General features: G+C 45.8%; 1 protein-coding gene and 1 long non-coding RNA gene across 2 annotated transcripts in view; one reads left to right on the top strand and one right to left on the bottom strand.

Annotated features, from left to right (window-relative positions):
• Positions 1-16,574, bottom strand: part of COL27A1 (collagen type XXVII alpha 1 chain) — a 259,247-nt gene that overhangs the window by 226,415 nt on the left and 16,258 nt on the right. The window contains exon 3 of the mRNA XM_069062697.1: positions 9,636-11,593. Coding sequence (XP_068918798.1) covers positions 9,636-11,593 — 1,958 coding nt within the window. The remainder of the gene's footprint in view (positions 1-9,635; positions 11,594-16,574) is intronic.
• LOC138141824 (uncharacterized) lies at positions 3,040-11,325 on the top strand. The gene is made up of 3 exons (XR_011163283.1): positions 3,040-3,540; positions 4,303-4,549; positions 11,188-11,325. It is a non-coding gene; the product is annotated as an uncharacterized lncRNA (long non-coding RNA).

Below are 16,574 nucleotides of genomic sequence, written 5' to 3'. Positions count from 1 at the left end.
AAAAAGAAGCAAAAGACAGAGCCTGCCCTCAAGGAACTCAAAGGGAAGACTACAAACAAATAAATATATGCAAACAAGCTATCTACAGGATAAATAGAAGTAACTATGGCTCTATTATTCTTTGCCATGAAGAATTTCCACACACCACAGCAAGGCAGGAGATCACCTTCACACAAGTGACCAGAAGAAGCGATTGGAGAGAATTTGGGGGGCGCCAGCAGACCCCTTCACACTCTTTGGGAGCCCCAGGTTCTCATAGAGGCTTCTTTATGCTATTCTACCCACGCTACAGACAAAAACTGATGCCACCCAACAGCAAGTGGGTCACCCTGGGTCACATACTGAGTTGATGACACATACTGAGATAATCACAGAACCATAAGATAAAGAACTAGAAGGAACTTAGTAACAGCTGAGTCCTACCCCTCATTTAACAATTATCATTTTATAGGCTGTCATCATTCTCCCCCTCAAACCCCTTATATTTTAAAACACATACGTGATCTTTAGCCTTCTACATCACCTGTTAAGATAGGCAGGCCAGGGACCATTCTCTCCACTGAATAGATGAGGAAATGAAGACTGAGAAGAGAAGCTATTCGCCCAAGATCACACAATGAGTTGGAGGCAGACCTAGAACTAGAGTCTAGGTTTCCTGACTCCCAAATAAGGGCTCTTCTTACCATACCATGATGCTCCTACTATGCTTCTGGTCTTTAGCCCCACTAGTCAAGCACAGACAGACAGAGAGACACAGACAACAGAGAGACAGAGACAGACGGATAAACAGACACAGACAGCTAGATAGACACAGAAAGATAAGACAGACACAGACAACAGACAGAAACATAGATAGACAGCTAGACAGACACACAGACAGCTAAGTAGACACAGACAACAGACAGACACACAGACAGCTAGATAGGTATAGATAGCTAGACAGACACCGATAACAGACACACAGAGATACAGCCAGATAGAGGACAGAGAGACAGACAGGGAAACAGACACAGAAAACAGATAGATTTTTAAATAGCCAAACACAGGTAGGTAGAGGTAGAGTTAGATACATTTGTGCCTACATATTTATCTCTATTTTTATCTATCTTGTTGTATCTATCTATATCTACTTTGTTTATACCCTGGTTATTGATCAGCATGCTGCTTCCCCAATTAGATCGTGGGCTCCTCTAGGGCAGAAATTCTCTCTTACTTTCTTTGCATCCCTATTGCTTAGCACAGTTCCTAGCTAAAAGTGTTTCATAAATGTTCATTGACTGACTGACAGATAAAGTATAACCAAACCAGCCCCAGCCACTGGCAGCTGCAAAAAGGGATCCAAATGATGCTCTGAGCCAAAGTTCCAGTCATCCCCCTCTAGATCTCCTACTTTTGAGTTTCTCCCTCTGTGCCCTCCCAACTGAATTCTCCCCTGCTAGCATCTTTGATCTTTCCCACCCCTGCATTTGGTCTTACTGAAATGTTTTCCTCCTTCTACACCATATCCTTGGCACTCAGTGTTCCATCGGTATGCTCTCCTCTTTCACCATACACAAACCAGGCTTTTCAAAGGGCCAGGGCCTCAGAGACAATAACCTAGCCTGTCCCCTGATCCCCTAGCTGCTCTCCAGGCCTGTAACCAAAGGAATGAGAGACCCATTCAGCGTATAGGAGAAGAAACATTCAGCTGAAGCCACCCCCAAGATGTTCTTGAAGATGCTTTTTCGTTCTACTATGTCCTATAGCCTGACATTCTGTGTGCTGAAGTCTCTGCCAGCCTGGCTATTATAAGGTTCTATGTTCTAATATTCTATATTGCAAAAAGCAATTTAACCCAATGAAAAAGACACACTAGTTACGATCAGAGGACCAGGGATCAATGTCTGTCTCTGCTACTGTCTATCTGAGTTACCCTGGGTAAGCCCCTTCATATCTGTAAAACCCTCATCTATTAAAAAAAAAAGAGGGGGGTTGGATGAGACCCTCTCAGAGATCCTTCACAGATCAAGATCAGATATTTCTAAGTCCTTTCCAGTTCCAACAGTCTGCATTACAATATTTAGTGGCAACTTATTGCTGCAGGAAGAGACTAGGATTTCACAAACCCAGTGACAGGAGGAGTTAGAGTGGGCAGTGACAAAGGCCTGCCAAGCCCCCTACCCAGAACCCAAGCCCAAACTTTTTTCGTCGGAGCATGTCTAGAGAAACGTGGGGACCCATCCCCATTTGAATAGGGATGTCAATAACAGGAGAGAGTGTGTGGCCTAGTGGATAGAACGCCAGCCTTGGAACCAGGAACACCTGGGTTCAAGGCCATGTGACCCAAGGGAAGGTGTTTAATCTCCCAGTGATCTAGACAACTCTCTACAGTCAAATGTTTGCAGGTGTTGATCCATATGACTACAAGGAGATTTATCATCTGGGCTCCCTAGATAATGAAATCACAGGGCCAGTCCCCGTCCCCTATCCCTAATAAAAATAACCCCTTAAATGTGTGTGGTGACTTATAATTTTGAAAAATTTTCCAAAGCATTCATACTGATCATCTCATCTGATTCTCATATCAGCCTTATGAGACAAAGGAGGGAATCTTTTCCCCATGTGACAAATGGGGAAATGGAGATCCAGAGAAAGAAAGAAACTTCCCTAAAGTCACAAAGCAAACAAGCACGAATTATGGCTCCGAGTTCAGAACTCCTTTTTCTGCACCACAATTTCCTCTTCTCAATAGGATTTGGTCTTTTAGGGGCTTTTTAAACAGAATTTTGTTTTTGAATAAACTGTGTGGGATACTTGCTCAGCCCTATACCCCAGGTTTCTAGTTCAAAGAGAAAAAGAATAAGAAAGTCAGCATGGCTTGGTTGGTAATTAATTCCTATTTCTCACCACTGGGAATTTTAGTTAAGAGAACAATGTGTTCTCTCATGAAAGAGCAAATTTTTAAAAAGGATATGGCCAACACTCTGCTCACCAGCCCTTCCTATATCCCCCATCATCTCTATCTCTGAGATAGAGAGATTAAGGTTGCATGGCCTCTTAGACATTTGGACTAGGAGTCAAAAGAAATGAGTTGCAGTCCAGTCTTTGCCACTAATTCATAGTATGACCTTGGATGAGTCCTTTCCTTGGAGTCTTTATTTTCCCACTTGTCACTTGAGAAGAATAATCCCTGCCTCTCACATCTGGAAATAGAAGGCCTGACTTTCTTTCCTGGACTCCTCTCCTTTAATTATGACTTCCAGCTACAAAGGACTTTGGCACAGGCTTTCCCTGAAGCAAATGTGCTTGTATTTTGGGGCCAGTCCAATTCACCGGCCAACCTTCTTCCCGTGGGTGTATTTCTAAGGAAGCTGACGTATGACTACACAGATTTACAAATCCTTGGTTGCTTGGTTGCTCTCGGTCACGTCTAGGCTAGAAGGTGGCGAGAACAGAATCACCTTGGGGGACATCGACCCACCACTCTTGAGTTTACTCAGAACTGGAGGAAAATTCCAAGGAGCAAAGGATGGAACACCAAAGAAATACAACTTATTGAGGGTAAGGCTGGAACTAGAATCTAGGCAAGACTGTGTCAGTTTCCTTCCCCCACTCTTTCTCTCTGACATGTACTTTCTAATAGCCCTGCAATGTGGGAACGGGGAAAAAAAACTATCATTCCCATTTCATAGTTGAAAACAATGAGACTTACTCATGGTAATGGGGTCAGAGACAGAGTCAGCCCTGAAATCCAGCTCATGAAAAGTTCCCTATGTCTATGACAACACTCAGGTACTAAGGACGAGCATTTCCCTCCCAGCTCCAACAGTAAAACTTCCTCAGTTGAAGAAAGGAGCAAACTTTTCACTAACCAGGGCAGAAAGGCCCTGGATGGGAGACTGACCTCATACCCAACATCTGCCTAGAGCAGACACATTAAGTGCCAGAGTAATTACTGAAGTGAGAGTCGCCATCCCCAATTCAGTCCAGATATGTGCTCATTAGATGATATTGGGGCAAAAATGAATTCCTTCAAGTGTTGATCCAATTCAGCATCTGTGTTCTTCCAACCCCCTCCCTCACCCATTGAAACGCTGTACAGATCTGTCACTGTGGGAACCTTGGGAGGGGTCTGAGCTCTGAGCTGTCCCTGCATGGTGGCTCAGCCTGAGTGTTTTAAGTTTTCAGTACTTACTTTGTTAGCAAGAAAGGGAGCTAGTGGACTGGGCTCCCTTCCCCTCTCCTGACACCCCTCCCCCCTAACCAATCTGAGACCCTGCCTGTTCTCAGAGTAGTGGAAAAAAATCTGCCATCTCTTTCCAGGGAACCAAGCCTGAGTTGGGGTGGCTTTCCTGATGATTCACGAGACAAGGGTGGGATTTTCCACCTCGAGCAAACAACGAGCCTTCTGAGTCCAGTACACAGCACAACTGCTCTGTTCATGGAAGAAAGTGGGAGGAGAGCATGGAGGCTAGAGACCCCTGGAAGGGGAGATGAAGAAGGTCAATCTCTGTTCTCAGACCAGCCCTATGGTGCAAATTGTGGTGGAAGTCCCTCATCCATGGCAGAGGTAACTAATTTCATTCCCCAGAATCTTCCTGATGTCCAAGGTCATCCTATCCACCCCCCCAATATGACTGATGACTAAGGAACTGTTTAGTTCTCATAGAACACAGTCCAATCATCCAGCCAACAGAAAGTGGTCTGGTTGCTTTGGCTTACTGAGCTGGCAGGGCAAGCCTTTATGGTATCAGGCCATGAGGGAGAGGGTAAGCTACTAGAACTCATCACTGATTGTTTAGGAAACCTGAATTCTAGCTCCAGCTCTGAGCCTAAGGTGATTTTGGGTGTCATTTCACTTCTATAGATAAAAACATCTCTATTTATAAAAATCACACCCATTTTTCCATGCCTTTTCTACTATACTAAAGATTAGCCCTGATATACAAAGATAAGAAAAAGTCTCTACAGAAAAATCAAAGTCTGTATTGAGCTTATGTCTGTACTAAAATTAAAATAATCATAATATTTGAACATTGCTTACAGGGGAAATTACACAGGGACTTTTGCCTAACTTTTTCTTGAATGAAACATCTCCTAGCTGAAAGTCATAGGCCATTAAGAGCTGGAAGGGACCAGAGGTGTAACTGCTGACATTTGTAGAATACTTCAAACATGAGACATTTATTCTTACATTTAATCACCTAGTCCAATCAATTTATTTTACAGATGAGGAAACTGAGGTTTGGAAAGAAGTGACATACTCAAGTTCATAGAGACAGGAGCAGAGCCAGCATTAGAGCTCAGGTCTGTTGAGTCCAAGTTCAGGGACCTACCCACTATCCTGTAATGGCTCTCTGTTGTGAAGGATGCTGAGACTGGTAGAAGCAGAGATTTAGTGGGGTAGGAGAGGAACTCCATAGAAGTCGGACTTCAAAAAAGGTACTGCACCCTTCACACTAAGCTGAGGGCACCCCCGGGAAGCTGGGCAGGTCTATTCTCCCACCAAGTCCAAGCAGTGTTTCTCTGAGCTACAATAAGAACCTCAGAGAAACCTAATGGCTTCAGGCCCAATTCTAACAGCAAGATGGAGTGGAAAGTATTTGCTGCAGAAGGGAGTAGGTGCTAAGGAGCGTGACAAGAAGGAAAGCAGATTCTAAACATGAAAGCTGGCCCAGGGCCAGGGTAGTCTAAACACTATCTTCCTTTTAAGACCTCAGAGACAATATGGTAGAATGGAGAATGTGCCTTCCTGAGTTCAGGAAGCCTGGGTTCTTCTTGTAGCTCTGCCCATGAATGGGCAGCTTTATCACATCAGACTCAGTGGTTAGAACACTGGGCCTGGAGTTAGGAAGACCTAAGTCCAAATCAAGCCTCAGATATTTACCAGTTTTGTGACCCTGGACAAATCACTTAACCTGTCTGCCTCAGTTTCCTCAACTGTAAAACGGAAATAATAATAGTGCCTTCCTCCCAGGGTTGTTGTAAGGATTAAACAGGATAATAATTATAAAGGGCTTAGCATAATGCTTGGTACATACTCGGCCCTTAATAAATGTTTATTTCCTTCCTTCTTTCTCTGAGTCTCAGTTTCTCCATCTTTAAAATGAGGAGGTCGAATTGAATGACCTTAAAAGGTCTCTTCAACTTCTAAAATTCTGCGTAAAGAATAATTTGGGAGTCTTATCTTAACCACCACTCCCCTCCCCAATGACTCTGGGCAAAGCCCTTAACCTTGCTGGGCCTGTTTCCAACTATCATCTACCCTGTTCCCCAACCCCTGCCCCATAAAATGGGGACAGCTTTCCAGTCATTCCAAGGGAATTGCAATATATCTCTGGATCTGGACTCAGAAGGGGTGCAAATCTGGCTCTGACACTAACTAGCTGTGAGCCCTTAGACAAGATACTTCAACTCTCTGGGTCTTTGGTTCCTTACCTGCAAAACAACTAGAAGATCTCTACGGAAGTTCCTCGACAATTTTAAATGGCCCCACGGAGTAGTTGTGAAATAGAAGAAAGGATGTGAAGCTTAGAGAGATGAGTGGAATCAGAGAAAGTCATAAGAGCCAGGCCCTCCAATGCCTGCGGCCAGTCTTATGTAGCTCATAGGGCTCCATGCGACTGTGTCATTCCCTCGGGAATGTGGATCATGCCCTCACTGTGTGTTAACTGGTACTGTTCTAATGGAGTAAATGGATTTCAGAAAACAGGGCCTTAGGGAACATTTACATAATTGAAAAGTAATGTAAATTATTTCCATAAGATTTACAATATGGTTATAATAAAAAATAGTGTTTTGGTCCCTTTAGAGACAGGCTGTATAAATATTATTACTAATGATTATCAAAAATAATTAAATGTGTTTTTAAAATCAAGAAATTTCAAGCACTAGCCACTGTCCACTCAGCAGGGAATAGGGACTTCAAATAGAGGGGTTGGCGGGGAGCTCTCAAACCTGGGCAGGGGATGAAAGAGCCTGGGGGTTGGTACATTTCAAGGCAGGGGAGAAGCAGCAGCTGTGGCCTTGGCCCCCTGAAAACTAGGTCTAGTGGCCCAGCCTGCTAATGAGTCAGCCCAACAGCCCTAGGGAAATCACTCTATCCTGATCAATGTTCCAAGGGCAAACGTGAGTTCTTGGTGAACTAGAATGTTTCAAATGTTCCAGCTCCCTGCTCATACAAACCCAAACTATTCAAGTCTGACCTTCCCACAAATGAGGCCCACAGAGTGAAAGCCATTTGTCTAGGATCACACAGTTTCTAAGTAAAGAACCAGAATTCAAACTCAGATCTTATTCCTCCAAGACCAGTGCTCTCTCCACTACATCACATGTTTATGGAAATGAAGAACCTCCCTGTGGTATGGATCTCCCCACCCGAGGTAGCAGATCCCCTTCCTCTCCAGGGTTTCCATAATCTAAAGTGGTTTTTCCTGACCACTGATCCATAAATCATCTTTGTCTAGGGACTTTCTCCTGGTCTAACAAATCTTTGATGATAATGATGAAAAGCAACATTTATAAAGTGCTTTAAGGTTTCTAAAGCACTTTCCATATATTATCTCATTTGATCATCACAATAACTCTAAGAGGTAGGTACTTTTTACAAATAAGGAAACTGAGGCGAATAACGGTTAAATGACTTTCCCAGTGTCACATGGCTGGTTAGTGTCTGGGGTAGAATTCAAACTCAGGTCTCCCTGACTTCAAGTCCAGCACTTTTATCCATCCAGCTCTCTTTACTACCAAAGGTCCTCAGATCTCAAAACCTATAAAAAAGATTTCAATTTGCTCCTCATTTTCATTTTTCTCTCTCTATCCTGTTGCTACCACCCCAAATCTCTTCCTTCTCCCTAAATTCTGCTCCCTACCTTCTGATAGCTGCTTACTGAGGGTGCAGTGGACAGAGGGGTCCAAGGAAGAGAACATGAAGTGTCGTCACTGTCTCCAGGGTAGTTTGGATTGAGAAACACTGATTTAGTAAACAATATAGGAAACCTGACCCAGCAGGGGGACGGGAAGAGCCAGGTGTCTGGGGTGAAAGGAAAGGAAGAGAGAGCCAAGGGAAGACTTCAGAAGAACACTAGTCATTTGGGGATTAAAACATAGTGGGGAGAACACTGAACTGATGATTTACTTCCAAGAATCCAGGGCTCTTGTCCTGCATCTATAGCCAACTGGCTCTGGGACCCCCAAGGAAGTTCTCAAGGGCTCAGTTTCCTCATCTGTCAAATGAGGAAGTTGGACTAAATCATCTCTAAAGTCCCTTGAAGATCTGTGACCCTATGACCCTCTGTTAGTTCTAAAGTCCCTTCCAGTACTAAAAATCCTACAGCCCAAGAAGGAAACTTCTTCATGGAGACAAGGAGACACCATTTTCTGTCTAGCGGAAGCCAATGGAGAATTATTGGCAAAATGTCTGGGAGGAAGCTCAGTCTTTATATCAGGGATCCCCAAAAAGTCAACTATAATCTACTGGGTGGTCTTTAAAATGATCTCCAGTTATCAGCCTGAGTAAGCAACTTTTACCCTCAGCTTACCCCTGTCCCAGGAGCTGTCATCATCATAATACAAAAAAAGCTGGCATTTACATAACACTTTAAGATTTACCAGCATTTTATATGCATTAGCTCAACTGTACCTCAAACTGATAGTAGCTAGAGGGCTGACCTTGGAGTCAGAGAGACTTGGGTTCAAGTCCTGCCTCTGATACATAAAGTGGGTATGATCCTGGGCATTTAATCTGCTAGTGCCCCCAGGCCACTCTGTAAGACTATAAATTATAGAGTAGGTGCTGTTCTGCACTGGCAGAGGGAGTTAACCCCCTGGGAACTCCCTACACTGTATAAATATAAATACATAAAATCACATGGTTAGGTCTAAAAAAAGAACCTAACAGCAAGAATGTTAAAAATCAACCCTACAGGATAAACATCTAAGGCAATATTATCCCAGTTTACAACTGAGGCTCAGAGAAGTAAAGTTGATTCTCCCCAGAAGGGAAGTTCCCAGGGGTCAGGGATTGTCTATCACTTCTTCTTTGGATCGCCAACACTCCCCAGAGTTCTCTGAACATAGCAAGTGCTTAAAAGATATTCATCAAACTGAAAGGAATTTGCCCATGATCACAGAGGGAAGAGTCAAGGGAAGAGATTTAAACCGACATCTCTCCTGACTCTAAGTTCAGCCCCAATTCCATGACACCATATTGCCTTACATAATACTTCAGAAAAGTCAAGCATAGTAGGAAAACATTGGGCATCCTTTACAGGCCCGGATCTGTAAGCCAATACCTATCAAATGAGAGCAAACAAAGGATCACAGAACTCAAAGCTGGAAGGAGCCTAGCCCAGTCCCCCTTGTTTTATGGCTGAGTGACTGAAGACCTGAGAAGATTGGCTTTACCAAGCTCCATCAGAGAACAATCACAAGAACTGACATTTGAATTCACATCCTCTGGCCTCGAGCCCAGGGCTCTTCCTAGAATACCATGGCTGCCATGCACCATAGCACATCTTCCTGGGGTGCCCATAAAGGCAGTGACGTGATGACTGGTAATACCTCTGTCTTGGCTTGATGTTGGAGTCTATGGCCACTGTCACTTACATTCTGGGATAAAAGTGAGGGAAGAGGGCCCACAAAGCTTCTAGACTTACCGGGAAGCCAGGGTCTCCCTTCTGCCCTGGAGGTCCCAACAGCAATGGGAACAAGGTGGGCCCAATCGGCTCAAAGAACAGATAGCCATCCATGTGAGTGAGAGGGACAGCACTCATAAATCGGGGGCCGGAGGGCGGGCGTTGTGTAAAGACCGTGGCAGCTGCATGACTGAGCTGAGCCTGTCTGGGCATGGGCCGGGCAGTCATATTCTTCAGGCTTGATGGGAAGGAGACAGCACCAGGTGCGTCACCAGCCTTCCTAGGGCTTGGATGACTGGGTGGCCAAGGGGTACTCTTCGTAGTTGGTTTCTTCTTCACAGTGGACTCAGCCACCTTCTTGCTCCCAGTAAAATTGAGACCAGGAGGAGAGCCTGGGTAGAAGGTGGGAGGTATTGTTCTGGGCAATTTGATCCCCATGGTAGGAAACACTGGTTTCACTGGGGGCCTAGAGGTCTGGGCTAGTCTAGAACCTGAGGCTGGCAAGGATGGCTTAATTGAAGGGTGGGTCAGCTTGGTTGGTCCAGTAGAAGCCAACACTGGCTTGCTGGTAGAAGAAAGGTTTCTGGCCATATTGGCTCTGGAGCCCTGGGACACTGTCTTGGTGGTGACTGGAAGGGAGGACCATACAGCAGGAGGCACTGGCCTGGGGGTGGGAAGAGAAGTTTTGGCTGTTGCAGATTTCTGAAGTGCAGGCTTCAGTGTGGGAAGAGGTGGGACTTTGGCAGGAATGGGGTGGGAGTCAGGGGGTACTGGCTTCATGGTGGAAGGGAAGCTCTTAGATGGGGAGGTTAGCACTGGCTTGACCATAGGCTGGGGCCTCTTAGCTGGGACCACAGTGACAGAAGTTACTGGCTTAATAGGTACATAGGGAGTCTTAAAGACACTGGCTTTGGATGTGGGAGGCACAGGCATCATGGCAGGAATGGAAGGCTTGGTGGAGCGGCTCTGAGAGGTGGTCAGTGCAGGCTTGAGCACAGGGGAGGAAACTTTGCCCGAAGACAAAGGTAATGGCTTCGCAGTCACTGGTACAGTCCAGACCAGACTACTCATTGGGGTGGATCGGGATGACCGAGGATCCACAGTGCTAGTTCTCATAGGTTGGCGAGGGGGCACTACCAACCCAGGGCTGGTCAGTGCTGAAGGCACCACTGTTATCTTGGCACCTTTGCCTGGTGCTCTGGGCAAGGCCTGGGTGGTCTTGGCAATTCGAAGGGATGCTAATGGAGGCATCACAGTGGTCAGGTTCCTCAGGCTCTGCAGAGAGGCATCAGTCTGGAGGCCAAGGTGGGCATTGGCATCAGGGTCCTGGGAAAGGAGGGGAAGGAGTGGGGGCAAGAGTGGCCGGTGTGTGTCAGCCTGTCTGCACTGCTTCTTCAGATATTTACAGTAATTGTGAGCTGCCTTGGCAGAAGGATAAATATTGAACTGGCACACCGCACCCTCAAACTGCACTGAGTGTTGGTTCATCTTCCCAAAGAGAAAAGACCCCTCAGGATCAAGAGATTCATCTTTTTTAAAATGCAAATCCATAGATATCTGGTGCTTCCCACAGGAAGTAATGAGGGTGACCACCTGGCCTCGGATATTGATGGCCAAGTGGTGCCACCGCCCATCGTGCACATCATAACTGAAGGCCAGGGAGCGCCGCTGGCCCAGGTAGAGGATGATCCTTCCAGGAATGAACTGGACACCCAGCTGCAGCTTCTTCCTGCTGCTCCGGACAGCAAAGAGGAAGGCATTATTGACACGGTGGGAACAGAGGCTCAGCACCAAGGTCAGCTCAGTACCAAAGGTGGTGGGAATGATGGCATGGGTGGGGGCTTCAATGCGGGTCCGCTGTGTGAAGATGAATCCCGACTGGAATGGGATGACTCCTGGAGGGATGGGGGCCAGCCCCGGGGCCCATCCACCAGCCGACTTCTTCCCACTGAGGCCCAGCCTTTGGAGGACATCCACATCTAGGGGTGGGGAACAAGATGGGCCAGTTACAGTCTTGGGGAAATGCATCAACCTCATTAATGATAATAACATTAACAATAAAATCTAGTATTTAAGTAGTACTTTAATGTTTGAAAAATGCTTTATAAGTATTTCACTTTAATCTTACAACAACCATAAGTGGCACTGGGGTACCCATTATCCAAATAAGGAAACTGAGGCAAACAAAAGTTAAGTGACTTGCCCAGGATCACAGAGCTACTAAGTATCTGAGATAGGATTTGAACTTAGGTATTTCTGGATCCAACCGCTATCCACTGCACAGTGGGGATAGACCCAAAACCACTAACTCATTGCTCTGTTTTTGTTAAGATTATTTCCACTTGTCCAAATTTTGCCCTTCAATAAAAGCTCAGCTCAAGTCCCACTTCCCCTCCCTGTGAAGACTCCCAGCCTTCTACTGATAACCATGAGATCATGAGATCACAGATTTAAAGTTGAGAGGGAAGTCCGAGGCCCAGAAAGATGAAATAACTTGCCCAAGCTCATCACAGATGAGAAGCAGCAGATCCAAGATGTGAACATGGGTTCTCTGATTCTGAATCTAGTGCCCTGACCACTGCACCGCACAGCTTCCTTCTATTTAGCCTAGAAAATAGGGGTAGTATGAGAGATGTCTTCAAACATCAGAAGGGTTTCTGAAACCATTATCATCCTACCTAAGATGAAGGAGATCCCCTGTGTGGCCCAAAGTTTCCAGATATGAAAAGGGCTTCCAGGGGCAGCCAGGTAGCACAGCGAGTAAGAGCACCGGCTCCAGTGTTGGGATGACCTGGAGATCGAATCCCGGGCTCAGACACTTAGCACCTACCCAGAAACACCTGGCCGTGTAACCTTGAGCAAGTTACTTAACCCCAATTGCTTAGGGGCAGCCAGGTGGCTCAGTGAGTAGGAGCACCAGCTCCAGTGTTGGGATGACCTGGATCAAATCTGGGCTCAGATACTCAGCACCACACCCAGAAATAATTGGCCGTGTAACCTTGAGCAAGTTACTTACCTCCGATTGCTTTAAAAAAAAAAAAAAAAAGAAAAGAAAAGGGCTTCCTCACAAGGGAGTAAACTCCCATCACTGAGTTCCCAAGCAGAGGCTCGCTAGCCCCCATCAGAGGAACCTTTGATGTACTGTGGGAACATAGGGAGGGAGGTAGACCCAGATAACCCTAAGGTCTCTAGTGATTCAGTGAGAACTGGCTGAGACATCCTGAGGTCTCCAGGAAGGCTCTATTTGTGAAAGTCACAGAGAGAAAGGATTCTTGTCAACCTGTTGAACTTTTCAATGTAACTGTCTATGGGGAAGAGGCAGTCTAGGTTTCTTCCTGAACTCTGTCCTCTGGCCCAAGCTTAGAGTTTGGACAACTGACCATGAGCCAAAACAGGCCACATCCGCCCAGTAATTACCAGCATGGAATTTGATGGACTAAAGGAAACAGCAATTCAAAAAAGAAAAAAAAGCTTCCCAAATTTGTTTATATAAGATCTTCCAAGTCTCTCTCCTTCCTTCTGCTTTTGGCTTTTTGCACCCTAAAGTGATTGAGTTATTGGTATCTGGGGAACCAGCAATAAAGGAGGTAGGTTCCTAAGCCCTGATTGAATGGGGACAACTCACTGAGCTGGGTGGGTCTGAGACTTAAAATTGCCAGCTGAACAAATGGGGGACCCGACCAAATATCCCTGGACTTGTAGCAACTCTGGTAAGCAAGTCTGAAATGAATTCCTCTGAATTCCTAAGTCTCCCCTAACGCTGTCCATTTCCCTTCTCTTTAAAGCAACTCCGAGACCCCAAGTAATCTGAGGGACCAGGTAAAATTAAATGCCTACTCTCTTCTCCCCTTACCTGGGTTCTAGTACCAGAAAAGAGACATTTGGAAGGAGTAAAAGGTTATTGCAGTCAATTCAATGGGAGGGAAGAGAATGCTGGAGGGAAGGGGAAAGTTATACAATGTGCACTCCATCTCTCATATCTCTCCTAGGTATAATTATAGATTGTTAGGTCTGGAAGGGACCCTAGAACCCTGGAAAGAGTCTTAGAACACAGAATGCTAGGTGGGGGGAGAGACCTCAGAACACAGATGATTAAGCTAGAAGGGACATTAGGATGTAGACTGCTCTACATCTGGACAGGAATGTAGAACCCAGAATATTAGAGCTAAAAAAAACCCCTTAGGATATGGAATGTCAGAACTAGAAGGAGCCCTAGAACATAGGCTATTAGAACACAGAAAATTAGAAAGTTGGAGTTGGAAGAGACAAAAAGACCTTGAAAAGTCAAGACTAGAAGGGTCATAGAGCATAGAATGTCAAAAACTAGAAGGAGTCATTGAAAGTAGAATATCATGACTACAAAGGACCTTAGAGGTTACTGAGTCCAGCTCCCTTATTTTACAGATTGGGAAACTGAGCCCAGAGAGGGCAAATGACTTGTAAAATAAAAATAGCAATAACAACAACAAGAAAAGCTAGCACTTATTTGTAGAACTTTAAGGTTAATAAGTACATTACAAACATGATCTCATTTTGTGCTCACAGCAACCCTGAGCGTCACATAGTAGGTATCTGAGGTGCAGTGGATAGCATGCATGCTGGACCTAGAGTCAGGAAAACTTGAGTTCAAATTCTGCCTCAGATATTTACTAGCTGCGTGATCTGGGCAAGTCACTTGTTTTTCTCATTTTCCTCATCTATAAAATGGGGATGATAATAGCACCTACCTCCCAAGGTTGTTGTGAGGAGCAAATGAGATAACAATTGTTCAGCGCTCCACACAGTGAATGTTAGCTACGATTATTGCTACTGGGGCAGAGTGGCACAATGAATAGACTACCAGGCCTGGGGTCAGGAAGACTCATCTTCCTGAGTTCAAATCTGGCCTCAGTGGGATGGCTAGGTGGCGCAGTGAATAGAGCACTGGCCATGGAGTCAGGAGGACCTGAGTTCAAATCCATCCTCAGACACTTAACATACTTACTAGCTGTGTGACCTTGGGTAAGTCACTTAACCCCAATTGCCTTGCCTTCCCCCCTCCAAAAAGGAAAAATAAATAAATAAATAATCTGGCCCCAGACACTTCTTAACTGTGTGACCCTGAGCAAGTCACTTAACCCTGTTTGCCTCAGGTCTTCATCTGTAAAATGAGCTGGAGAAGGAAATGGCAAAACACTCCAATACTTTTGCCAAGAAAATCCCAAATGAGGTCACAAAGAGTCAGATATGACTGAAAAAAGACTGAACAACAGCAACATTATCATGACTATTACTGCTCTTTGAACTCAGTTCTTTCACTGTGCCTCAAAACTGGGGCCGGGCCCCCAAGCTCCTGATGCCCATTCAGAGATGATCCCTTGCTCCCGTGCTGTACAAGGGCCATAAAAGTGCCGAGGAAAGAACATCTGGTCATCTGGGGCGGGGATGAGAGGAGAGAGATATGGGTCAGAGGTGGGGGGTGGGGGAAAGAGTAGAGGAGGGCATGGAGAAAATCAGTAAGGACAGGCCAAATGGCTGAGATGGGAGAACTGAGCCAATCCCACTGAGCTCTCCAGCTGGAGCAGGCTAGATGCCTTTATTACATAAACCTTGCTCCAAAAACACCCCTCCTCTGCTCCTACTCTCCCCCCACCCCAAGTGCCTGACTCAGGGCTCTGGACAGCTGTTCACCTACTTTGCAGGGGAGGTGGGGGTGGGGGAAAGGGGAAGCAAGTTTGGAAAATATGACATTTGCAAAAAAGCCCTGCTGGATTGGTCCTGCTGGGCTTCACCCCACCCCCTCCCCTCTCTGAAGCTAGACTAGGCCAGAACCTTCCCTTCACTCCCAGTTCTAGGGTCCCTGGACTACAATCCAGGCTGTTATCCCATCCTCCCCCTTTTGCCCACCCCTAAAGCAATGATTAGGGAGAAAGAGGTGCTGTTAATATAAGAACAAGTAGATGGCTGCCTGACAAACAGATGTGGGAGAGATGTTTCAGTTTCCATGATCCAGACATGGAGAGAGAGTCACTCCCACCCACCCCTCTCCCAAGAGGATCCCCTGGCCCTCAGTGGGAGTAGTGAGAGGCAAGGAAGCTTGTGAGGCCCGGCAGAGGACAAGTGAGATCCCAACTGTACCATGAATGAATGGTCTAAGGATCTTACTAGACCTTTCTGGGTTGTGGCTTCCTTCCCTGCCACCACGACTGTCAAGTCTCTTGCCCCAGCCCACACCACCTCCCTTATCGAGCCCTCCTCTAAGTACCCACCTTCAGGCTCCCCGAATTTATTCTCCCACTCCATGTCACTCCAGTTTTCCACATGCCAAGCTCATTTCCTCCCACTCTGAGACGGGGGTCAGGGAACCTGGCCTCCAATTCTAAGACTGTCAATACCAAGCTCTATATACTTGGTACAGAGGAAAGAACACAGGCTCTGGAGTCACAAGAACTGGGTGTGTATTTGAGCCTGGATTGCCTGACTCTACACTCAATGCTCCCCACACTGTGACAAGTGGATGCTTACAATGGAGATCACCTTGGGCAAATCATTAAACCTCTCTGTGCCTCAGTTTCCTCATCAGTAAAATGAGGGGGAAGCTAGTGCACCCAGCCTCAAGTCAGAAAGACTCCTCTTCATGAGCTTAAATCTGGCTTCAGACACTTACTAGCTGTGTGACCGTGGGCCAGTCACTTAACCCTGTTTGCCTCAGTTTCCCCATCTATAAAATGAGTTGGAGAAGGAAATGGTGAACCACTCCAGCATCTTTGCCAAGAAAACCCCAAATGGGGTCACAAAGAGTACAACATGACTGAAAATGACTGAACAGTGACAAAATATGGGAGAGGAACATTAGACTCGATGGCCTCTGAGGGCCCTTCTGACTCTAGATTGAGGGTTCTAAATCTGGAGTTTGTAAACTTACATGGGAAATCAATTACACCTTTATTTTGACTCACCTCTAACATTTCCTTTCATTAT

This window comes from Petaurus breviceps, unplaced genomic scaffold, assembly GCF_028583685.1.
Source record: "Petaurus breviceps papuanus isolate PSGF00001 unplaced genomic scaffold, PetGlider_PUasm1.0 90503, whole genome shotgun sequence".
Taxonomy (NCBI): domain Eukaryota; kingdom Metazoa; phylum Chordata; class Mammalia; order Diprotodontia; family Petauridae; genus Petaurus; species Petaurus breviceps.
This window is presented reverse-complemented; position numbering and strand designations above follow the sequence as displayed.